General features: G+C 40.4%; 2 protein-coding genes across 4 annotated transcripts in view; one reads left to right on the top strand and one right to left on the bottom strand.

The window, feature by feature from the left end:
- strbp (spermatid perinuclear RNA binding protein) overlaps nucleotides 1-24845 on the top strand; it is a 175055-nt gene that overhangs the window by 71314 nt on the left and 78896 nt on the right. The gene's annotated exons all lie outside the window — the stretch shown is intronic.
- The window catches only part of LOC140277559 (rab GTPase-activating protein 1), a 63067-nt gene continuing 44733 nt past the window's right edge, over nucleotides 6512-24845 (bottom strand). For all 3 annotated transcript variants that reach the window (XM_072372634.1, XM_072372633.1, XM_072372632.1), the window contains 13 exons: nucleotides 24649-24762; nucleotides 22855-22929; nucleotides 22242-22367; nucleotides 21809-21952; nucleotides 21240-21281; nucleotides 20743-20871; nucleotides 17421-17513; nucleotides 16374-16484; nucleotides 15917-16021; nucleotides 15075-15158; nucleotides 11164-11235; nucleotides 9857-10057; nucleotides 6512-9112 (listed from right to left, as the gene is read on the bottom strand). In XM_072372634.1, the coding sequence (XP_072228735.1) occupies nucleotides 8990-9112; nucleotides 9857-10057; nucleotides 11164-11235; nucleotides 15075-15158; nucleotides 15917-16021; nucleotides 16374-16484; nucleotides 17421-17513; nucleotides 20743-20871; nucleotides 21240-21281; nucleotides 21809-21952; nucleotides 22242-22367; nucleotides 22855-22929; nucleotides 24649-24762 (1419 nt within the window). In that variant the 3' untranslated portion in view covers nucleotides 6512-8989. The remainder of the gene's footprint in view (nucleotides 9113-9856; nucleotides 10058-11163; nucleotides 11236-15074; nucleotides 15159-15916; nucleotides 16022-16373; nucleotides 16485-17420; nucleotides 17514-20742; nucleotides 20872-21239; nucleotides 21282-21808; nucleotides 21953-22241; nucleotides 22368-22854; nucleotides 22930-24648; nucleotides 24763-24845) is intronic.

Raw genomic sequence — 24845 nt, forward strand, 5'->3', positions numbered from 1 at the left:
AAATAACTGTTAAAGGGAAAAGAAAACAATTAAAAAAAAAAATCTGTTGACACTTACAGAGAGAAAAACGTGGTTAAAAATCTCCAGAGATTGCCATTCTGTTCGTAGCCCAGTAATAACGGAGCTGATGACGGCGCAGGGTGACGTGGTGAAACGTGGTGACATGGACGGAAAGTCACAGCAGACAGTTGCTTCTCAGGATCGCGTCCATGATTCATCTGTTGTCAACAATCACTCTAATCCTGCAGAAATAATGTCATTAGAAATGTTGCAAATGTGCAATAAAAACGTTATTTATAGTCACTTTAACATTGCTACATATGGTTTTGTATGAGACCCAAAGTTTTCCCTTATGCATTTATGGGCAGTTCCTAAATGTATTTAGGCTAATTCTTTTAGCTTTTTTGTATGGCACAGGGATACATTTTTCAATTTAGGTCAAACTCAAAATATCCACATTATGAATGCCACATTATGTCAAAGTTCTGGGCAATAATTGTCAAGTTTGTTTAAGATTTTTGGAACACAGTGGTTCAGCCATATGACCTGTCAGTCGTCTTCAGAGCAGCGCTGCTGATGGCTGAGTCTCCAGCGGGTATCCAGTGACATCTCCAGCATCCAACACCATCAGCACACAGCCACAGCTGCCAATCATCCTGCCAAGTAGTGAGGGTTTGTGTGCATGTGTGTTTTCAGTGAGGCAACAACTGAAGGAAAAACACACAGGATTTTGTTTGAGGAAAAGCAAACAAGACCGAGACGAAGAAACCCAAGCGCTCCGTGATGCATCGGTAGATTGTGCCAAATGTGGCAGAGCTTAGGAGGGATTCATTTGAAAAGCATCAAGTCACACTTAGACTTGCTTTTTTGTTCTATAGTTTTCCCTCAAGAGTGACAAAAATATCAGGACACGCAAGACAGAAGAGCAAAAAGATGTCAGTGTAACATTGCATTTTCGTGCTAGCTCCTGTTGACAAGATGAAACAGAGAATCTATCTAACGTAAATGGTTCCACCAGGACTGTGCAGACAGAGAAGTGTGGAAAAATGATCAGATGATGAGGTAGAAATATCAGATCACATTTTGGTGATAGAACTGATCTGTGTGCGTTCTCCCATGGTCGCATTACCTTCCCTGATCTCACAGTTATGTACACTAATCTGGGAAACTAATCAGACACCATATACTGGAGGCATCTGCGTGCTTGGTGCAGTTTAACGCACCGCTGGGCTATAAATGACCGTGGACTGCTGACAACAGTTTAGGGATGACCTGTATTTTGTTTCAGCTGGAAAAGGGAAACAGGGATTTGTTTATAAATCAAATTAATTTGACATGACTCGAAAACTCCCACTTGATTATGACAGCACCACCTGTTGGTGCCAGGCTCTGAGGGGTCACAGCTAGTTAGGACCAGGCCATGACGTTTCATTTTCTAGGTATCATGGTATCTGCTGATCAGCATTTTTTACTGGAGGAAGAAGAGGAGCTTTGGCTGTTTGGATCACTAACAACCCTACAGATGTTTCAGCACACAGAGATCTACACTATTTTGCGTTATACCGTTTTTTTTTTATTTTGTCGTATGTACCTAAAGTCAAATGTGGTGTTTGTAAAGAATTTCAGTTTATGAATCTATGAATGTACAAAAAAGTTTAGACACTCACTCAAACATCCCAGATACTCAGAGATTAAAGTACAAAAAAATCCAAATAAGAGCTCTCCTCATTTTTCTTCAGTGGATGCCCGCTGCAGTTGTTTTCTCTGTTCCTATTAAATGTGTTGGTTTATTTTTATTAAAAAAAGTTTATTTACTTGCCGAAACCAGTCAATGGAAATGTGTCTCATTAGCGTTTGTTTTGTGGAGCTTTTCAAAAGATCGCTTCAGATCAGTTTCGCTAGCGAACAGAAGCCCAACTAACTGCTCTGTGTGATACTTTTGCAAACAGAAAACATTGTAATGACGAATTAATTCGACCGTATTAGTCATGATCTTGGGTGTGATGTCTCTTGTTATTGTCATGGCCTGCTCAGACGGTATAGGTCATCAGGATTATACATTTATAGCTGATCATTTGTTTTCATACAGATATGAGATAAATTATCTGTTTTTATCTGTTCATTTTCACGCCACCATTATAAACTTAATAGTTAACATAACTCTTTTAGAGTAACATAATTTCAGTGGAAACAAATACAGTAACACAAATAATTGGGTTATTCCAGATAAAGTGATTGATGAAGTATCAACAAATGCTTTATTTATTTACTTACTTTTTTTTTTTAAACCTCCTGCAGCACTGTGGAGCAATGTTTCCACAAACTGGTCTTTTGTTGTTTGTTAAGGACCTGCATGCAAAAAAGATTAGTTTCCTGGTATGTGAAAATGTGGTATGTTTAAACAAAGATTAAAATTTCTAGATTCTCTTTTTTCAATTTTCAATCTTCCTTTCCAATGAACACTGCGCATTTGAATAAAAAGAAGAAAAAAACATAAATAGGTCAATGTCTCTAGATAAAAAAAAATAAATTAAACATTCAAGACTTGCAAATGTCCCAGAATGCTGCTCTTTTTTTTTTTTCTCACAACAATTTGAACACCGTGACAACCAGATGTCACATATTCGGATAATGATGCTTCTCTCCCCTGAGAACAGCTGCAGGCTCGACTGTTTATCACAAAGGTTGTGATAGCAAAACAATTGGCCACAGCGAAGGAGTGTGAAATTGTAATTTTAAGCAAGTATTTCTCTGGAGAAGGTGGAGGCACTAACACTGTTTGGCAAGAGCAAATGAGACATAGATGAGACTAACGAGATTCAATGCTACAAACAGACAACATCCACATCCAAGTCTGTCCAAAAGAGGTCATAAAGGGAAAAAGGTGTGTGCAAGTGTCTTTAGAACAAGACTGAAAAAATATTAAAATTTTGTATTAGATATAATTAAACTCTGTTATATTTGGTGTCTTACTTCGTTTCTTTTCATAAGGTGGACACGCTCGTATTTAACTTTATTCTTAATAGGCGACCCCACTGAACGTCTTATGCCTGTAAGAGAATGAACGCGTCTTCTCAAAACCTTTCTTCTGATTGGCTAGCTTCTGAAAGCCTGCAAACACAGAGCAACACCTCATCTATTTATACCATGGAGCTTTTTAAAACAGAGGGTAAGTGACCTTAAATCTGTTAATGTTTGGTTTCCAAAATCTGTGCTTGCATGTTTTGAACCTGAATCCAATTCAGAATATAGTTTGTTTTATTTACGGACACCTGACCCAGTTAAGACAGCAAATACAGTAAATAAAAAGCTTTTAAAAGAGTAAATAAAATCAAACAAAAACAACATTTCTGTGAATCTTAAAAGAGAGATAAAGTGGAAATATGTGAGATAGGCCAGTCCAAAAGAAGAGCTCTAAAAGTGAAGATAGTCAATGTAGTATCAGACAAGGAGCCGGTGAAATTGTTTGAGGAGTCATTTGTTTGATAGACGATATTCAGTGACAATGTGAGCAACAGAGATTTGGACCAGTTAGAGTTCATGGATGGGCTTGTGGGGTAAACTCAGAAAGAAGAGAGTTGCTGTAATGAACAGGAGAGGTGATAAAGGTGTAGATGAGAGTAGCAGTACTTTTTTGTGGATGGATTTTGGGATGGACAAGAGAAAGTAAAATACGAAAGTACAACAAGGTGAGTTTTGCGAGAGTGCATAGATGAGCTTTTCAAAAGAAAGTGTGCTATCAAGCATGACACCCAGACTCTTGACCTAGGGGGAAGGAGGGACTTGTCAATAACTAGTGAGAAAAGTGAACCTTTAGAAAGGACGGATTTAAATCCAACAAGGAGACATTCACTTTTTGTCAACACTAGAGGAAATTGCGAGCAACTCCGAGAGAGGGGGAGAATAGAAGCAGGTTAGGTGGCTGGGTAAAAGTGGGTGTATTCCACATAGCAGTGAAACAGAATTTTGTGTTTCCTGAAAACAGAACCAAGAGGAAGTGAATAAATTAGAAAAAGGAGGGCCCTGGGATGGGGCCCTGGGATGGAGCCCTGGGGAACACCACTGGTGACCGGGGAGCATTGTCATTGGACATTTTTTAAGTTGTACAAACTTCAGAAAAAAATTAACAAAAAAAGAGTGGACACCGAACAGTTGATGTAAACATTTTTCTGTATATGCCTTGAATGACGTGAGAAAAGTGCACTAAAATGCAGCAAAGGTGGAAAAGACTGATCTCAAGAAATATAAAAGTTATCATATAAATAGGTTGTAAAAAGCTTTCAGTGGTATTCAAAAACTGTCTTCTTGGGATTTCACTTATTCGTATGATGGATTATATCAAATGCTGCTATGTGAAAACAGAACATTTCACCAAGTAGTCTGAATGACTATATTACGTTATAGTTAGGAACTGCTTCTCTTCATAATGTTCTTATGAGTAAAATGAAATAAAGAGAAAAAAAACTGAAGTCAAGTGCAACAATTTTGATCATTAATAAATCATTTGATGAAGTTTTTAGGCAAGTGCACCTATTTTCTGGAAACGTGTTTGATGATTATTTAAGTCATCAGAAGTTGCAAACTTAATTTACTGACACCAAACAATTTATCAGTTAATTGATTAGACAATAATCTTTAGATGAATCGATTAGAGAGTCACTGCCCTGCTTTTATTCACCCCCTACCAGCACCCCCTGTTTGTTTTTAGCCACTTTTCACATCTGAATTTTAACCTGTTAAAGTTGCTTGTAGCCGGAGTTTGGGTTTCAATGTGTGGATTTAGACAGCATGTCAGGTGCTGGAGAGTTCAAGAGGTTGTAGGTCAGCTCTGAGGTCCATACAGCTACAAACTACTCCCCTAGTGCACATTCACATAAACGCACGTCACCAGTGAGTGAACCAAGCAGCAACCCAAGACCTCCTCATCCATCAGCATTCCATCTCAGCTTTTTACGCTGTTGCTGCCTTCTGGTCGTATTTATAGCTCTGTAACTCGGTACAGAAAGAGGAGGGGGAGAATGTGACAAGCCGATTGCATAATGCGGACACTTGTTACCTCCAGCCGTTGCAGGTAGCGGCTCTCCAGCTCGGCATGATGGTTGCTTTACAATCTGAGACCATCGCGGCAGATAAAGAGCCAAGATCCCACCAGCCGTCATCACCGGAGGTGATAATTTTATGTGCTCGCACCGAGTTATAAACACTCCAAATGATATCTGTAAGACATCCAACACAATCTACACACACTAGATTTTTATACTTTGAGGACAAGGCAGAAATAGCTCATCCTTGACACAGATAATAACGCAGCCATATGTTATGATGCATGTTCTGTGAGAGAGAAGATGAGCGACAGGACCGGAGCCAAACTGATTTCCATCGAGTGCCTGACCAATAGAGGCCGTTAATTAGCTAGTTTGTATTACTAGAAAAATGTTCCAGAGGGGTGACTTAGAAAAGTCTCATCATAACAACATGTTCCTCCTTTATCTCCTTCTCCCTCTCAGGTACAATACAAGGTGCTGGCGAGGAACCGAAGAGTTTCTCCTTTTAAATAGATGCTACTTTTGAACTCAAGAGACGGAAAACAGATAAAAAGATAATGCCAACAACGTCAAGTTTTAACATGCTGCATGAGGAGCCTCAAAAGTGTTTCCTTTCTCACTTAAAGCAATGGAGGGAAGGTGTTTATGTGGGACAGAAAGCAAGGGGCAGCGAGGCTCAGATGGCACTTTTGATTTTATGATCAGTGTCCTATTTTTGACACTTATCACAACGCATTTCTTTAAGAGAGCACACAGGGTATACATGGTAGCAAAAATAGTTAAAGAATCTTCTTCTGCAGTTGTTAAAAGCCCCTAAAACCATACAGAAGTTGTTAAATGAAGCACTATGGGGCACATTCCTGATTCTTTTACCTAACTGAACATTTTGTTTCCCATCACTGGTGTTGATTGGTGAAATTGGTGTTCATCAAACAAAAAATGAGGTGTTTTAATGTTGGAAAACCAGTTTATTTGCCTTAAATAATTCTTGTGTTTAGTCATAAAGTTTTTTTTTTTACCAAAAAGCGATGTAGATGATCTTCAGATCAAACCGAATTTTCCAAAACGTTCCTCTTTTTCAGTCAAAAGAATCAACCGCGTCTCGTCAGCTGTTTGGCACCAAACTCCATCCGTGGACTCCAGACCCCTTTCTGAGGTTGCCCTATAAAATGCACTCCTTGAACATGATCATATCAAGTTGCCATGACGACTGTGCACTGCAGAAGTACTTCGCCCTCTCGTCACAGCTGGTTTTATACTAAAAGCCCTCAACTTGGTGTTGAGATTTGTACTCCAATTACTTTACAGCGTTTCCATTTGGCTACTCTCCTGGTCTGCTTAGTCAGATCTTTACAATCTACAATCTTTTTTTTTTTGTTTATCCAAGTGTAAGGATTGCTTTGAACATCTTTTTTCTCATATTATATATACTCAGGAGATGTAAAAGCAGAAAGAGACACAAACTCTTGTGTTGATATCTTTATATTGAAACCGATGAAGTATACACAATGCAGTCTACTCTATTACAATTTCCACACGTTGATAATGTTTTCGTTGTTGGATGATAAAGCTACATTTGGCGTTTAATTAACCAAACAGCAGTGCGACTGAGAAGCTTTGAGCAAAAGGAAAAAAAAACATTAAAAACATAAAATGTTGTGGATTAAATTGTAGCACAGCAGCAGGTAGGTGGGTACATGTAGGCAACATTAGTTAGAGTAGAAAATCATAAACAAAAAAAATTCAATATTCTTTTTTTTTTTCTTCTTCTTCTTTTTTTTTTTTTTTCAAATGTTCGTTATTTACAGCCCAGTGCCTACAGAGGGACGCTCCTTTCTGTCCACGTTTCTTTTCTAACAACAGGAGCTGATTCCAGCCCATCAGACTCGTCCCTTTCCAGCCTGAAACGGTAAAGGAGAAGAAACTGGAAACGCGCACACACACATACGTAAGCTCTTTCAAGATTTAGAGCGTCCGACAGTTTGACCTGCCCTTTTGGCCCCCCGATGACATCGCTCTGACATCCCGCGCCTGGTGCCGTGCCTGCTGTCACACCTCTGCTGCTGACAAGCGTATTTACGCTCGTGCCTTTCCAGCCCTTCATCCACAGCAGTGTGCTCACAGTCGATCGGCACCTCGACGTTTAAATATTTTCAGTGCTGAGTAACATCTATTTTAAGGCGTGAATTTGCCGAGGTATCGAGAATGTTTCAGAGGGAGTTCGCCCTTCTCTTTTTAGATCAAGTCCCCCATGAGTTCCTTGAATTTTGACCCTATTATCAATCAATCAGAATGTAGAATTTTCAAACCACGTCCCCAGTTTTTCATTAGTATCAGAGACAAAAAGACCAACAATGTCGTCGTGCACTAATAAGTCCCCCCCCCACTCCAAAAAAAAAAATCTTTTCCATCTTCCTATAACCTCCTGATGTTTTCTGCATGTTTGGGGTCATGGGTAAGCCGTTTCAGATGCAGGCTGAGCAGCAAAGTGGCCCCAGTTTGTTCTTCACTACGACTTTCTGTGAATATGTTTGTCTTATACTGTAGTTCAGTGTTTGCTATAGCCAAAGAAAGCATTAAACACAATCATGGCAGCCAACATCAAAGGTCAAAAGAGCAAGGAGGTGGAATTAGTGGTGTGTTTAAGTGCCGCGGGAATCACAACTTTCTGTTTGCCTGCCCGTGTTTTCCATTTTAATTCGCATCAACTTGCATGTTGGGTTTCTCAAACGCTTTCGTATACATACGCTAACACACGGAGGTTTGTATGGCTTTGAGCTTTTTAAGTTTGTTTGTGCAGGAAGATCCAAACCAAACAAACCCCAAGTGCTTTTTACCTTTTTTTTTTTCCTTTTTCCATGTGACAACATTAACGCTGCGGCTGGTTAACACAACAGCTTTTAAGCTCTCATAAATTACATATTCATATCCATCACTATCGTCTTTATCAACCTTCAGATCAAGGCTTTGTCAGAAAACTTCTCTTTAGCATCATTCATGTACACATTTGAACATTACGGGACACAAAGACAATCTTACATGCATGCACGCACTCATAACCTTAGTGCTTTTTCTTTCCCTTGGACTTCCACAAGCTCTCTGCTTCGTACACACACACACACACACACTTATTAATGCATTCAGATATTTTTTTTTTCACATTCAGTCTCACAAACATGAACACCCAGACTTCACAACACACAAAAAGAAGCACACACTCTCTCTCTCTCTCACACACACACACACACACATCCTCTTTATATAAGCACTTTTTTTTTAAACATACATAGAAAAAGAAAGGTATTGTTCAACGAAAATTAGAAAAAGCTCGGTTTTGAAAAGGCGTCTATTAGCTCTCGTACCTAAAACAAAAGATTTACAGGGACTTGTTGTTTTGTGCCAGTAGTTTAGAGGGGGAAGCACACAGAGCGGTGAGGAAGGACGGAGTGTTTTCTTCTCCATCCCATGAGGACAGGTACAGTTCTGATGTCCTTCCCTTCCCTCTGTGGGTTTTTTCGTATCAGCAGTACAGACAGAAATCGATGAAGCATTTTTTTTTTTTCTTCTCAAACAGTTGTCTTTCTGTGACTGGTGGAAGCACACAGCTTCTTTGGGGGAAGTGGTATCACTGTACTTCTTGCATTTCAACCCCTTGTCACCAGCACTGCTCGGCTGCAGTCATGTGGGGTGGACGGGGGAGACTTGGGCTGGGGAGACTAACTCAGGACAGGTGGGGTGAGGGAAACTGAAGGATATTTTTGATAAGGGTAAACAAGTAACGCAGCCTGTTGCAGAGAAGACTCTCTGGGTTTACGGTTAATGTTCATGTTAAAGTTATGGCCCAGTGGGTTACATTAAGAGGGTCCGGAGGTTTCAGCGTGATGAGTTGCACTGAGCTCAGGACATGGTCTAGTTAAAACTTGGTGGAAGAGGGGTGATTAGGGTTAAGTGGTCTCCTTGCCCTGGGTCCCAGTGACGGTTTTGATGGAGCTGAGCGTTCGGTTGAACCAGGTCTTCTTGGCAGCCTGCACCTCATTGAGAGCCAGACCCAGGTGGTGCTCCAGGTCCTGATTGAAGAGGTGAAGAAGAAAAAGTTAATCTCAAACATCACAGCTCTGCCTCAGTTCACCCTTCAAAGCGAGCCCTTTTGCTTTAGCCTCAGTGAAATGACTCTTTATAAACGCTTCAGAATTGTGTTTAAAAGTTATCTGACAACTCTTAAACCTTCAGACATTTCACTGCACTGTCTTTATTTCTATAGCAACTTAAGATGAGCCCACTTCTTTTCACTTTAACCGCATCTGTTTAATAGAAAATTCTCCTCTTTGATTCGTTGGGTTAGCAATAAATCTATGGCCTCTGATTTGAGTTCTATGGTGGTGACGCTGTCACATAAAGGAAGGTGGTTTAGATAGTAAAAAATTATTTTGCAGCAACAGTACATCCTGTAATGCTTGCGGTGACAAAGAGGATCCTCATAATGACATTATCCTTGGTATGTTCTTAAAGGCGGTCAAAGGTGTTGGTTGTGTTGCAGCCACAGAGGCCAGTACAGCAGCCTCAGTGTGACTAAAGCTCTGTATGAATATTGGCTTTTATTCCAATCAGGGAGCTGTGACGGCAGCTCAACAAGTGTGATTTTGTTCAACTCAACACATAAAGTCACTACTTCCAAACTTCTCCAGCTTGCTTGGGAGTAAAAAAAAAAAAAAAAGGTGACGCTGTAAATTCTACCTTTATGTTCTCATGGCCCTGCGGCCGCAGCTGTGTACGCGCAGTTATTTTTGGGCCAAAACTGTGTATTATTGTACCTGGATTTTGCACTCGGCCTCCACCAGCTGCAGTTTGGTCTGGGCGAGTTCCAGCTCCATCTCTCTCAGCTGGTTCTTCAAACCCTCCTTCTCCTCATCCGTCTCCTCAGATTCCCCAGCGGGCGCCGTGGTTACCGCGGCCCGCACACGGCCCTCTTTGTTGAAAAGACTGCTGCACTTCTCGCAGCCTTCAACTTTACACTACAGGGGGGTTTGACAGAAGGTGAGAAAGGAAGAAAAAATATTCAGGTTAGAGAGGGGTGGGAGGGACTGATGATGCAAGTTTTTCTTTTCTTTTCAAACAATCTGACATTATTCTAAGATCTGAGCATCTGAGCCTGCAGAACTTCTAACTGCAGTCGACGTTAACAGTCGACTGCAGCACTTGAGATATCACCACAAACATTTAAAAAAAAAAAAACACATTTACATCAACCCATCGACTGAGTTTAAAGCTGATGCCTAATTATAGATATTGCTTCTAGCCTCGTCACTGCTGCAGTGGATGAGAGCCTTAATGAAGCAGCAGAGTGCTTGGGCTGGAATTGTTTGTCATGTCGCTTTAAATACAAATTATAGTGACACACTACGTAGGTTATTTAGAAAATTCTCATTAAAACTCACAATTATGCACTATTCACTGCACAAGTGTTCCACCTCATCACGTCTCACTGCGATTTATGAGAATTTATTCAATTGCTGAACTACTATCAGTAACTAAGAGAAAGAAAAGGAGCTAGGAGGAAACTGCAATCCATCCTCGAGCAGCCCTGACAGAGCTTCCTGCCAAAATGGCCGTTCTCCCAGCTACGGTCCAACTGCCAGCTGAACATGTGTGCAAGTGCTGGAAGTCAAGTGTCTTGGCCTGATATTGCATTCTTTCACAAAAAGCTTTAATTTCACTGTCAGCAAAGACAAAACTCTTTTGAACATACATAAATCATATCTGGTTGTTTCTGTAGTTCAGATATTCCCTTTTCTGATGTGTTCAGATGAGAAACTTCTATTTGAATGCATTTCATGGCTCTCTCTGTTACATTGTGTGTGTGGTCAACTTCTCAAGAGTTTTGTGAAATGAGGGGTCTCTAAAATTAGATATCTTCATCATTCAGAGATGTCACAATCCTGAGAGATCTCACTCGATCTACGGTCTCTCAGGACTGCTTATAGAGGCTGAACGCTACTAATAGAGACATAAACATTTGTAGCTAAAAGTGTAGCTCTGTAACCATCACCGCCTTCTACAGGCAGCGTACGCTTGAATGCACACAGCAGTGATTGGAGCAAAGTGTCTGTGTGGGACTTACTCTGATTTTCTCCAGCTCTGCTCGGGTGGCCGTCTGTTGTTTTTCTAGTCGTTCGCTCAGCTGGGAGCAAATCTATAGGAAACAGAAAGAGACCGGAAGTTTGCTCAGCTCAATCAGCCACTGCAGCTCGGATCAATCGACAGTGATGGTGTCTGAGCCCATATCGGCGCTTTAAGTTCTGCACTCCCGCCCAGTTGGAGGCATTCACATGGCGCTATTAGGGTCCTTCATTATCATAATGTACAAAGCTGAAGGAGGCGCATGCAGTTTCTTGCGTGTTTGGATGATTAAACAGTTCTTGTCCTTCACCATGAAATCAACTGCAACTTGTTCAACCTGAACAGTCTTCTTCAATATATCATTAAAATGAGAAAAAAACCCAGTGATATTCATGAATGAACTAAACATCCGATTATTTTTGTAAGCAGCAAACAAACAGCTTGGAGTGGAGTGTGTGTCTCTCTATAATGTACATGGTAACATATAAAGTGAACGGCTCAGCTTTAGTTCCTATGAATTGTAATGAACAAATTATCTTATCATGTCAGTAAAAGCCACACCAATGAAGAGCTTTTATGACTACATCAGGCAATGCAGACGTGTAACAAAAAACCTAGAATCCATAAACTGGTCTAAGAATGGCCCAAAAAATAAAAAAATCCAAACCCTCTCACATGGAGTGTGAAATAAAGGCAGAATCATCACCCGTTAAGACGAATTATTAATTTATTGTACAAATGAATCTAAATATTCTATTTTTGTAGACATTTTATTGAATTTGAGCCACAAAAGGAGAAAAATTAAACTAAATTTGGTGTTATCATCACATGAAAAGTAATGCCAATAAGGAAGTGCACTAAATCTGAGCTCTTATCATTCACTTATTAATTAGTTCTCTGATTTCAACCAGTGGTCACTGAACATACCATGGAACACTTGCTCAACTCTGTTTAAGGCTCTTAGTAATTCACTCTGTGGAGTTCATCCTCTTAACTGAAAGTCCATTAGTGGTGTCATAAGGTCTGTTTCTGCGGTACATTTTACAGGATGTTAATAAGACTGGAGGTTTTCTGCCTGTGTTCTCCTTGCTACTGCTGGCTAACATAAAATCCCACGTAAACACCTGCAAACTAGTTAATTGGTGAACTGAGAAATGAATGTGCCGACAGTAACCCGATCAGGTCATCGCAGCTCTCCCTCTGCCTCCGTGCAGCTCAGGCTATGTGGCGAACAGCTCGCTGCATGCTGCTCTCCTCACTCACCCTTTTCAGAACAGTCTTAAGATGTGCACATCTTCAGCTGAGCAGAAGACCACCATCCATTCATGTTTTTCACCTGCTCCCATCTACCATTTCTGTACCTTTATCTTTCCCTCATTAACCACTTGCCCCTTCTTGTGCTCACATTTTGCCCTTTTAAATTCTTCCTTTTTTCTTCAGGTGGCATGTAAACATGCTTACCGATGTCCCACACCATGCCTTCATCTTCCTCAGGTTTTTATTAGAAGTAATGGAGGGGCTGAGAGGGGGACACGGGGAGGAGAACAATGTGTTCCGTTGGGATTTCCAGCCAGTGCAACATGGGAAACTAGTCAATCTAATGGTATGAATTGTTATGGCTACACCATCTGCGAGCAAGCTGTCCAGGATTACTTAACTCATTAAAATTCTGGATGAAAAGCTCTTTTCTTTCCTTCTTAAACACAGCTGTGTCACACTAATAATGGATTTTGTTCTAGTGTGATAGTAAAACATGCTCGAGACCTGGGGGACATTTTAGTTTTGAAAATGTTTATTTTATCAGGATTCTTTACTACTAATTTGAACATTGTTAACAGAATAATTTATCCAGGCCTGCTTTACATTTCCTGCCCGAAGCCCTCTCTTGTTTTCCTTTTGTTCAATAATACATGCATGTACGCTTACAATGGACATATTGTGAAACATAAGAGTTTAATAAACTTTTTATGAAAAAGTTTAGCCCTTGAACAAAACAATTAGAGGGAGGGGGGGGGGGGGCTGAACATTGAAAAGTTTAAAAGATCCTTCACACGAGGCTGTGTTCAGTCAAAAGATCTGAGAGGTAAATTAATTGTGATGGTAACAGGGCCTCAGAGACACAAGCAGAGGCACATGTCACCGTGCCTGGCCTGCATGGGAGGATCTACACAACCTCTACTACAACAACAGGGACTACAATGCATCACGTGACACCGTTTCCAGCTTTGGCACCAGCAGACATTTGTCTGTCACTGTGGCTGGAGGTGCAATTAGCACAAAGCTGTTTTTGGCTTCAGTCCACACACAAAAAAAACGAAGAACAAAAACAAACTTGGCGTTCATAGTCGGTGAAAGAGGAAAATACTATTTAAAGAATAATTTGAGTTATCTGGGTTGCAAAACAGCGCAGGCTATTTTGGGGCATTCCTCAACTTGTCAGTCCCAGCAGACTGAATGCCGTCGTCCTCCCTCTCCACAAACTTCTGTTCATTTTCTCCCTGCATCTCTCACCCCCCTTCTTTCCTGTCATAAAAAAAAGACTATTTTTTGATAAGGCCTCATTTTCACACTTAGCTCTGCTCAGCACAGCTCTTAACTGCCAGCCTGCTATCTGAGGCTGCTTTCACTCGCACTACACACAGTTTCCTCTACGATTGCTTTTCCCTGTCAAGTCCAGACTCCTGTCAGTATTTTTAGGCACAGGTGAACTTAAGGCCCAACTCTAAATTAGTCTTTTGCTATTTCTGTATGCTTCCACTCGGAGGATAGGAGGTGGACTGTTGTGTAAGATCCCTGTGCTGATGATAATGGCACTTGATCTTGGTGAGTTTATATTTAAACATTAAGTGACAAGATGAGATCTGAAGAGGAATTCAGGCAGATGGAGCCTAAAAAAACGCTCACAGGCTCAATCATCAAAGCTCCGGGTTCGGCTTAGAGACAGTCTGGAAAAACGGGATATCTCTACTTCTCAAAGTAGATGAACGAATGAAAACTGATGGCTTTTAAGATGCATCTCATTTTTCTTGGAATAGGGAGTGCTTGATGAGAATTTAGATCTAAAAAGACAAGACAAATGAGAGACCGAGGTGAAGCAGATGTATTCAAAGGCTCATTCCTTAAATATCCAAAAACTCATCCAGATCTGATGAGACTCATAAACTGCACTCCAAATGCACTGCCTAATAAATAACAAACCTGCCATCAACAAACGTGTTGGATGTAGACACTGTGGGGCTGCTGATGCTACTTAGGCGGAGCATGAGGAAGAATTTGAAAGAAAAGACACCCTTGGTCGAGTTATAACATCAAAAGGTGACGTAAATCAACTAAGACTCAAGCAGTGACTTGCTGCTATACGGACATGTTGGCAGCTGTTGCTCTCTGGATTTGTAGGTTTTTTTTGTTTTTTTTTTAATCTTTGGCCATCGTCAGCCTGCAGAATTTTAAAACTTAAAAGTTTGTGATGCATTTTTCTGCTACTATTCAACTACCTGGCACCTGGACATGATTACACCAATATCAGAGACTGGTGCACAGAACAGCCGACAGATTCTATTTCTTATATTGGGGGTAATACTGGCATCTGAAGTCACTACAGAATGCAACAGTTATTGATATTTTCCTTTTAAATCTTTGAGTTCAATAACTGGAGAAGATCGAATGTGTGTTGGCCGAATGTTTAAAAATGAGAAATGCAAAATCCTGCAAATGGATTTCATCTGCCTTTGATATATCAATGGAAGGTAAAGCCAGTCATGGATGAGTTTAAAAGGTTGTGAGTAAACAGAAGATCGAAAAATGGGTGCCGCATTTGACAGCTTCATCAGGGTATTACCAGATAATTGTCCTATGCATCTAAAGTGGAAGGAATTAACTGATTTTTTTTCTTATTCGGCATACGGTGCATACCTGTTTATATTCCCCAATAATGGAACCATTCTTCTTAATTTCCGATTCAGACTTATCCAGCTCTCGTCTGCACATTTCCTTCAGCTGTGGGGAAAAGGGAAAACAAACACACCGAAACCGTGAATGTGGCAGTAAAAAGGACACAAGCAGATTTATGGGCCCTAGAGACCATGTGGCTGCCGTGAGATGTAAAGAACACAGAAAAGTATTGGCAGTCCAGAAGCTCGTGGCAATGTCCTGCCCTTAACACAACCTCTACTCAAGCACATAAATCACTCAAAGTTACACCTACACACTCAACAAGACAGGAGACATTTGGAGGACAGCATTGAACACACACAGGAACGGAAGATAGCAGGTAGGTCTCAAAGAGATTCTTTGCTAAACTAAAGGAAAAAACAAAAAACCATCAAACAGACTTTCCCAGTGAACATTGGACTACTCTCTGTGACTGAACTGAAAAGGCAGAGTAGACAAATACACAGAAACAAAAGGCATGGACAGGAATAGTTTGTATCAAAGATCTCACATGGTGCCACTTACGTAGAGAAAGTAGAAATAAAGCCGGATCAAATGTATGTACAAAGGTTGACAAATGGAAAAACTGACAACTAACAAAGACAGAAATTGATGTTTTCTTTTTCAAGAACAGTTTAATTAATCAAAAGACAAGCGGACCCATGCTGTGGGTCTACAGGATCGATAAAAAGGTAACAGCAGCTGAAGCGGATTACAACCTGTAAGCCTGCATACTTCGGGAGCTTTGATGGACAGATCCACGCTGTAGACATCAGGTTTTTCTGAACACAGACTCAATGCCTTGGTTTTTTTTTTGCTCTAACCTGTGCAGATTCTTCCTCCAGCCTCCTCTTCTCGTCCTCCGAGTCCACAAGTTTCTGTTTGGTCAGCAGCAACTCTTTATTCAGGGCGTCTGCCTTTTCCTCAGCCTGGTACAAACACACACACACACACATAAGACAGAAGAACCCTATGCTGATAAGGTCACTGAAAGTTAGACGTGTCCTACTTTCCTCCCTACATCTCTCTTTTCAAGGTAGGTCAAAAGAAAAAGAAAAAATCCTTCACACAAATGTGCAGCCTGTGCCTTACACACACAGACATTTTGAGGTTAGATTAATCAAGCTTGTGTGTGGGTTTAGACCAAAAATACAGACAAACTCATGCTTTTACTTTGCCTCATATCAATTCAGTTCTTGCTCAACCATCGCCATGTACTGTGTTCTGGCAAGTCAAGAGTCACACCCAATTACACAAATATATTCCTTCTCTTTGGCTTACGTTGTCAAGGTCCTTGCGCAGAGCTATCTTGCTGCTAACTAATTCATGTGCCAGGTCGTCGTTCTCCTGCTCCAGACGCATGTTGGCCTCTTGCAAACGACGATTCTCCCGCTGGACAGAGCAGGTGAAAGCGAGATGATAGAAAGACAAGAAAGGGAAGAGAACAGGAAACACAGGTTAAAAGAAAAACAAACAATAAAAAAACCAGAAGAGCAGGGCAGAAAGAGGAATGGAAAAACAAAGAGGACGCAGGGAAGTGTTGAATTGTAAAACAGAAGAGAATTTACACAGAAGTGAAAGAGGAAGTAAAGTGAAGAGACGGCAGAGCAGAGAGAATGAGTCAGTCAAATAAATGTGTAAACTGCCCAGAACTTTCTGAAGTAAAGCAATAATTCACATGAAATACTGCAGAAGTACAAGAGTCCGCTGTGGTCAGGTGAGAGCACACTGTTGGAAGGTGTCTATAATGTTCAACAAGACATAACGTGTTTGTCCATCATTAACAGCAACAGACGAGTTAAAGTGAAGACATTCATTTAAAAAAAAAAAAAATCAATGCGGGTCAGCACTGAAAGCAACACAAACATTCCCACACAGGCACATAAAAGAGAATCTGTACTTTCAAAATGATTGTTCAACTCCGACAACCTGATTGACATTTGACTTCTGGCTTAGTGGTTGAGTGTATTAGAAAAAATGCCCCCGAACAGCAATGACGCAAATGTCCTGAGATTAATCTTTTGGATCACAAAAACTCTAACTGGGACTGATGGATATTGCATCGTGCCCAACCCACCCTACAACCTTACAGCGACTGAAAGAATATAAAGTTTACAGGTTTTCTGCTGCTGTGGAGCTTATTTTCTCAAATAAAAAGGAGTTTCAGTTCATTCAGATGAAGATCTGCCAGAAGAGGGTGGCTGTTTCAACACCTACAAACACAATTTACTATGTTCAATGAAACTGAAACATTACATTATAGCTTGGACTCTTAATCAGTTCAATCAGGGTTAATCATAATGAATAAAAATACAAAATAATAAGTACCTCATATCTCTCAATGGGGGCTTCCTGCTGCTCCTGCTGCTCCCGGATGGTGTGGTACTCCTTCTCAAATTTCTTCAACTTCTTCTGGCTGATCTTTTGGGCAAAGAGAGTCGAAGAACAAATGCTTGGTGCTTAGACATAATGAGAGGATAGGAAATCTAAACCAGCTCACCCGCCTTTGGGCTGATGCACTTGAGGTAGCTGGAAGACGAGGGCTTTTCTAATATTTTATAAACAAGGACCCGGGATTTGCAATCTTTACTTGGCTCAGACATTTAGCTGAAAAGCTACTGCGTCGCTGAGAAATCCTTACCGTTACCCTTGATCTCAGGGAGCCAACAGGACTTAGAATGTTAAAAAAAAAAAAAATAAAATAAGGACAATTCAAGTGAAACATGACAGAAAATGTGGATCTGAGCCATTTGGATTTAAAAGCAAACACTGCGGCGTGAAGATGAAGTATTTGCTGATGATGAGATCTCCAAAGACAATCAAAAGCTGAAACCACAGAGAGGTATGGTTGGACCTTAACGTGGCAGTTCGAATCAAACAGGATTACTGCTGCAAAAGGAGGTTAAAAAGGTTCAAATCTAAAGCTCACTCTTTTTCCACCAGCACTGGGATTATATCATTAACATGAGTGCAATGAAGACACAAAAGATCAAGTGTGTGTTTTAAGCACTGTGTTCATCTCCGTCCTATCTGAAGGCTAAAGAGCTGAACTTTAATTTAACACATGATCATAAAACACAGTTCGGGATTAGCGGAGCACCTTCGATTAATCGTAGATCAAACAGCATCTCCAACAACCTGAGAAATCCTCGTCCATTCTGTGGATTATTAATGCATCTTGTTTACCAGCATCCCCTGGTTGTAGACTCCGGTTCAGTTCGAACTGTGTGTCGGTGTTCTTAGAGTATTTGGTGGGAACACCCTGCTCCGTCAATTAGACAGACGGAGTAGGAGGAAAAGTTCAGGAGGTTACTGAGCACAGGAGCTGTGTCATCCATCTCCCTTTGTCATCTTCTCTCACAGAGACAGCTGGGTTTGCAGAGGATACTAATTAGGGGAGCGATTAACAACGCAGAACATCCACAGCTCTCAAGTGCAACCATCATTTAAAAAGCCTATCAATAATAACTTCAACATCGCACAATTACTATAATGCTACATGTGTTGGATTTATTATACTTTAGTGGGTGTCTACAAACATATGAGCACATCTCTGTTCATACACACAGCATGAACCTGACTGCAAAGAGATATGGAGGTGTGCACTGAATGATGACGAAAAAAAGTCTCCCAGGAAAAACAAAACCTCTCCACACTCAGAATTTTATTCAAACTCCCATGAGAGCTTGCGTGTTTTAACTTTAGAGGTGAAGAGGAGGCAGGAGTGAGGACGGGGAAGCTATAACAATCCTGCACTGAGACAACCTGGATGACCCGGTCTGACCTCTGGACCGCTGTGTGAATATTTCTTTTTTAACTGACTGACGTATGCGTTTGTCGCACATTGACCTGAAAATATAACATTCTTATGACCTACAGTATGGCTGCAATCATGAGGGCTCACATCGCTATTCAGCTCCACTATCACTATGAAACACAATAAGATCCACATATATTTGGACCCCGACATATTTTTTGCTCTTCTAATGGTTTACCTGACTCTTTTAAAGTTACACTATGAAGGTCATATTATGAACAGGTAAGAGTAGCCTACAACACTCTTTGAAACAGCCTTTAAATCAATGGCTGGACTACTTTTTATTCCCAGAGAAAGATGATTCCTCACATTAAAAACTGTGATTCCTAAAAACTTCCTCCAATTCTGATGTGAATGCCAATATGGCTGCTATTTTTACTCATGCTCTCACTTTATTTAAGTTATTTTCTTTTTGAATGCAATATCTTGTGAAACTTTTATTTATTATGCCTCTATTTATCCTGTACAGCACTTTGGCTCACTGTGGATTGGATTGGTAACTTAAAAAGGTTTTGGTACTAACAAAATAAATAAATGAATAAAAGGAAAATTGTGTCAGTGTCCAGATATTTGTGGAATTAATCCTGAACCTTAGCAAGGCAACTTCTAGAGAGGATCACAGCAATCCTGATTATCGTGTGCAATTTGTGTTACTTGCATCACAAGGTTTATGAAACAGGCGAGGAAGAGGTGAAAAATTCAAAGGATTAAGGACTAGGATGATGATGACATCAACCACTGTTATATGAATAAAATCTACCAAAAGAGAAACATTAATCACTAAAATCTGAGCAACGCCATCACAGATTTGAGAATGTGGAAAATATACAGCATGTACCGTATAACATGACATATGACCAATCTGAACTGAAGCTGTGGATAAAGCTGGAGCCCTCTGCAATAGAAACAGATATGTGATACGGTCAGAAGGTAGCATCATCAGTCAATGAGGCCAACAGTAATCCGGTCAGTTAATCCCACTATAGTGACAGCCAAGCCTCAGATTAGCCTACCAACATTACAGCAGGCACCGAGGTCAGTTTTCCTGGAATTATTTTCTGCTCCTATACCCATAAATAAATCATTGGGTATTTTTCTACCGCCTTGGAGGCCTTTTTGAGCCCATCATGATTTATATTCAGAAGTGATACCTCTAAGATGAGAACTGAAGCATCTTCAAAACTGCACAGCTGCTCCAGTTACCTCTCATTTACCTCTCAAATGTTTCTTTGCTGATGGACCTCAAAGTGTGAGCTCCCTGCTGCCTGCCTCTCCAACTGAGGACTAAAAAGTTCAAATCTCTCTTCACGCTGGCTCCCGTACAGAGTTTGTGCAAAGAAATATGTTCTGCCTAAAGTTATCTTCAAAGTCAGGCCCTTCAAACTGGGCCAGACTGTTCAAAACAGGTCAGGACGCAGGTGTGAGTGTTTAAAAGAGGGATGTGGGCATCTGGTGTTCTGGTGTGTGCGTGTGTGTGTGTGTGTGTGTGTGTTTGTGTGTGTTTGTGTGTGTGTTCATCTCATCTGTTAGAATAAGTTCAACAGTGACCCCTACTGGCACCTGAGCAGCACTGCTGCACAATGACGATTTTGTGTTTAATTTTTTTTCTTTAAGCACTTTGTGATGATCAGACATGCTGGCTGATCTGATTTTTGTTTTCCATTACCAATATCCAAATTTAGCACAGTTTGAGGTTATCTGGATATTTCTGAAGACATCCACCTTCTCGCATACAGCTGGAGACTAGCTGAATGAAACCTAAAAATGAATAGTGAGCTGTATCATGTGTCTCAGGCCTTTGTGTGAGCGATGCAAGATTTGCTCAGAACTCACCTTCATGCTACAGGCCAGCTCCATCAGTTTCTTTGCATTCTCCTCAGAGCGGTACCTCTTCGGAACTGGGACACGAAAAAATTTCAGTGCACCCTCAAAGTCTGCTTGGATTAAATCATCTTTTGATGTCTGAGGAAAAAAAAGAAAGACAAAAATAATACCCAAATAGACATTTATCTTAATGATACAAGTCAAAACAGCTAGTCTTACACACAGAGCAATTTCCAGAGGTGGAAATGTTGTGTTTTGTTAAAGAACAGAAGGACAGATGGGACAAAGAACAGGTTATTCAGAACCCAGCTAAGGTTTTCTTTGATAGATGAAACTATTACTGAAGCAAAACTCACCTTTAACAAAGAACATGTGCTCTGCTTTCAGCACAAACGTCTCACCTGCCCCCCCCCCAGTCAACCCGTTTCTGTATCTGCTCACAGATGTGGCTGTGAATGCAGGTGTGTGTTTATGAGTGAACTAATCTTTGTGTAGGTTACCCTTACCTTCAGAAGTGCCAGGGCTACGTTGAAGATCACACTAATTCCCTGAGACACAAAAACAAAGAACAGCAACATAGTTTGTTGTGCTGCTGGCTTGGAAGATGCTTACCAATAATTACAAGATTTGACAGACTCTTTCTTAATAACCTACATAATCAGTAAATCAGCAATAATCCTTTATTACAGTTCTACACCACCAAGAGTCATTGTGGCAATCGAACAGTTGACCAATGAGACGTGGATTTTACAAGGTAGACCCTTTAAATTCAAATGAAATCAAATTCTAATGTCACAAACCAAAACTGCTCTCTCAATCCTCCAGGTGCGTGAACCTTTTTCTGATTTTTCGTGATCCTTAGAATGTTTCATTATTAATCTTCCATCACTGAAAACTTCACTATTACTGTATTTAATATTTTTCCATCTTTTAAGGACAAATCCTCTGTATTTCGGTTGAATTATTTGTCATCTTCTACATGTTTTAAAGGTATCTAAACTAAATTGATTCCATGTGAAAATGACTCGGAAATGCAGCAAAAAGTCTATCTGTGTGAATTGTTTTAATTACCCACCTCACACAGTAGCAGGTCGATGATATGAAACACCATGTAAAGAGGGAACTTGGCTGTGAAGAGGGTGAGGAACCACTGAGAGGCGTACATGTGAGCCTCCAGACCCACGTTCAGGAAATGGTTGTAGAGATCTGGAATATATTCCTAATGAAGAAAGAGGGAAAGAAAACAGCAGATAGAGGTGAGAAGAAGAGAAAAAATAAATGAATAGAGGCAACAAAAAGAATAAATGAAAGAAAAGGTATACAGAAACATTTTGGAGGGAGAAGAGAAGGAGGAGAAGACACGCATATATCCAAAGGGCCAACACAAAGTACCTCAAATGAGAAGACAACATCTAACACATGTTGTTAGTCAGATGTTTCGTGAACATAGTCAACGACTAAAATATGCACAATACTGCAACTGAGATGTGAAAATGTGACACACAAACCTGCATGAGTCTCTCAAGTTGGAAGAACTTGCAATGCAGATCTTCAAAATTCTGCTTGAAAAGGTCCCTGAGCCCATAATCAAACATGATCTTCACCAGAACACTGAAAGCTTGTTCCTCTGGCATCTGAAGAAAACCGAGACATGTGTCAGTCAGTACCTTCAGTCACTTCTGATTCTGGTTTCACATTTAGCTTCGATGACCCCTAAATACAGAGGAGAAGATTAATAAATGACCATATGTTCTTCAGTAACTTCCTAAATTGTTACTTTGCAGATCTACGCCGTCCACCAACTAAAAACGACAACATTTCTCCACAAGGTGGCAGTGTTGCCATGTTTCTGGACTTCAGTAACAGAAAGAAACCACATCAAAATGGCAATTGCTTATGAACTTAAATTACATAGACCATAAAAGTGTCTCTTAAATTTCTACATAATATATCAGAATTATAGCGGCGTTCTGAGACATAAAGTAATCCCCGCCAATTTTCCCATATTGCATAGGGTCAAGAAGTTACTGCCGTCAAACAAAACACAGCAGTCCCTCTGGGCTCTTGGCATTGTTTGGAATGTTTGAGATTTTTCTGGACTCTGCTGGAATGTTAACTCACGTGCAGCAGCAGCACAGCAGCCAAAAAGGACTGTCCCTGGCAGTAGCCGATCTCCTCGTCGTAAACGGAGTAAGCCTATTGGGGGGAGCGTGTCAGCACACGGACATTCAGTTAGTAAAGGAACAATAAAAAAAAGATTAACATTAAAAATAGGTTTGTTTGTGTGAAAATACATGTACTTATTGAATACAGTGCACGAGCAAATGAAAGGTACGGAAAGATGGTTTTTTATACTTTAAGTTCTTAAGAATTAAGTAATACAATGAGGAATGGATGAATTACAACCAAAGACTGATTTAAAAAAAAAAAAACAAGGGAAGGGAACAAGTTGTAGAATTAGAAAAACAAAAAAAAGGGCTGCAGTGGCCTACTGAACCAGAATCACAAATAATGACTACAAGTCATATGGACAAAGTGTGGATGAATCCATACACGCAGGAAAGGGAGGGGCCACTGAATTATTCAAACCACACCTCAGGAGGTGTTTGTCTGTGAAGAGATGGATGGAGTTATACATAATGAATGAAATTAAACTGAAAAGTGTGAGAATACTGCAGTCAGCTTTTCACAACAGATCTATACGTTTACATGTATAGATAGACGCTACACAGTTCGATGAGGACGTAGTCGTTTTCTAAAGGTCATATTTACACGGGTTATATACTGAATATGGAGTTAAAGTTCAGATTCTGAGCTCCCACTTCCACGGTACATGTTGGCTTTCCTGAGGGCACTGCTTTGACGATCAAAGCATTTTGTGTGGCAGGTTGCGAGACGTTAGTTAGTAACTTTAACAGGGCTGATTACTGTGTTTGTGCACTCTGCTTTTTCCAGACAGACTGGTATGAACTCACTGAACCAGCGGGCGACAGAGGCAGTGTTAATTAATGAACATCAATGACAACTCGCACCACTGCTCTACAAACATTCAGACCTACTGTAAAGCAGGTCGTTTCTATATTAATTACACTAAATCCCAGGGAATGTGGTTCGATCTCGCATGCAGGTGTGGTTTTTTTTCCCATCTGTTTCAGGCAGTGAACACCACTGCCACCAAAAGACCTTGTTTTAGTCCAGTCATTCTCATTTTACATCTCAAACGCATTGTCTATTGTTTATAGAGGTCATTTTACTCATTTCTTTTCTCAAGGTTTCTTCTTTGTATGAGTAACTCCTCTGTTACTCATATATGTGCTCAGCTTTATTGGAAATGAGGACCCTATCTCAAAGCAGTTTTGGGTAAAAATGAAGGTTCAATTATGAGTTTATCACAGCTTCTTCTCTGAAAAAATAAAACTATTTCAAATCACCTTGAAACTAGTAAATATGGTATCCCCCACATTTATCATGGCTTTACAAATGCATGTATGTATAATCAGTATTAGAGTGGACTGTGTTGATTCATCAGATCTCTCAAGTGCCAGAGATCCGCTGGCTGCAGTAATTGAAGATTTTAATCTTAATGCAAACGCCACAAAATACTGTTCCTTAGAGTTTGCAAAGTTCCAGCCTCAAACAGAACATGTTCGGTATCAGAATTCTGTTGAAACGGACCAAAATATGTCAATTTTGCATTAAATCCAAAAAACAGGGGCCCCTTATTGTGGAGCCACATGAAGGAGACAAGCTGCTGACGTTTTTCTGCAGCTGAGCTTCTAAACGGTTTGCACCTCATTTGGCATACAGCTGTTGCAGTAATTTGTACGCTGCTTGAATTCTGTTTTTACGACTGCAGAATTTACTGCCTGGACTTGACTGAAAAATGAGCTTCCTTTGTTCGTGCTGAAGACCCACCTTGCAGATCTTGTAAAGCGAGTCTTGGCCATCTCCTCCAGTGTCTTTGAAGTAGTCATGAGCTGGGAACGTCCTGTTAATGTCCCTGGTGATCGCACTGTCTTGAGGAGACTCCTAGAAGGAAGAGAGGCGAGGGGAGAGAATAGTAATGGTGAAAAAAGGGAGGCACCGTGAGAAAGAACCAGTCCATGATATAT

Source organism: Leuresthes tenuis, unplaced genomic scaffold (assembly GCF_036924035.1).
Source record: "Leuresthes tenuis unplaced genomic scaffold, fLeuTen1.0.hap1 SCAF_19, whole genome shotgun sequence".
Taxonomy (NCBI): Eukaryota; Metazoa; Chordata; class Actinopteri; order Atheriniformes; family Atherinopsidae; genus Leuresthes; species Leuresthes tenuis.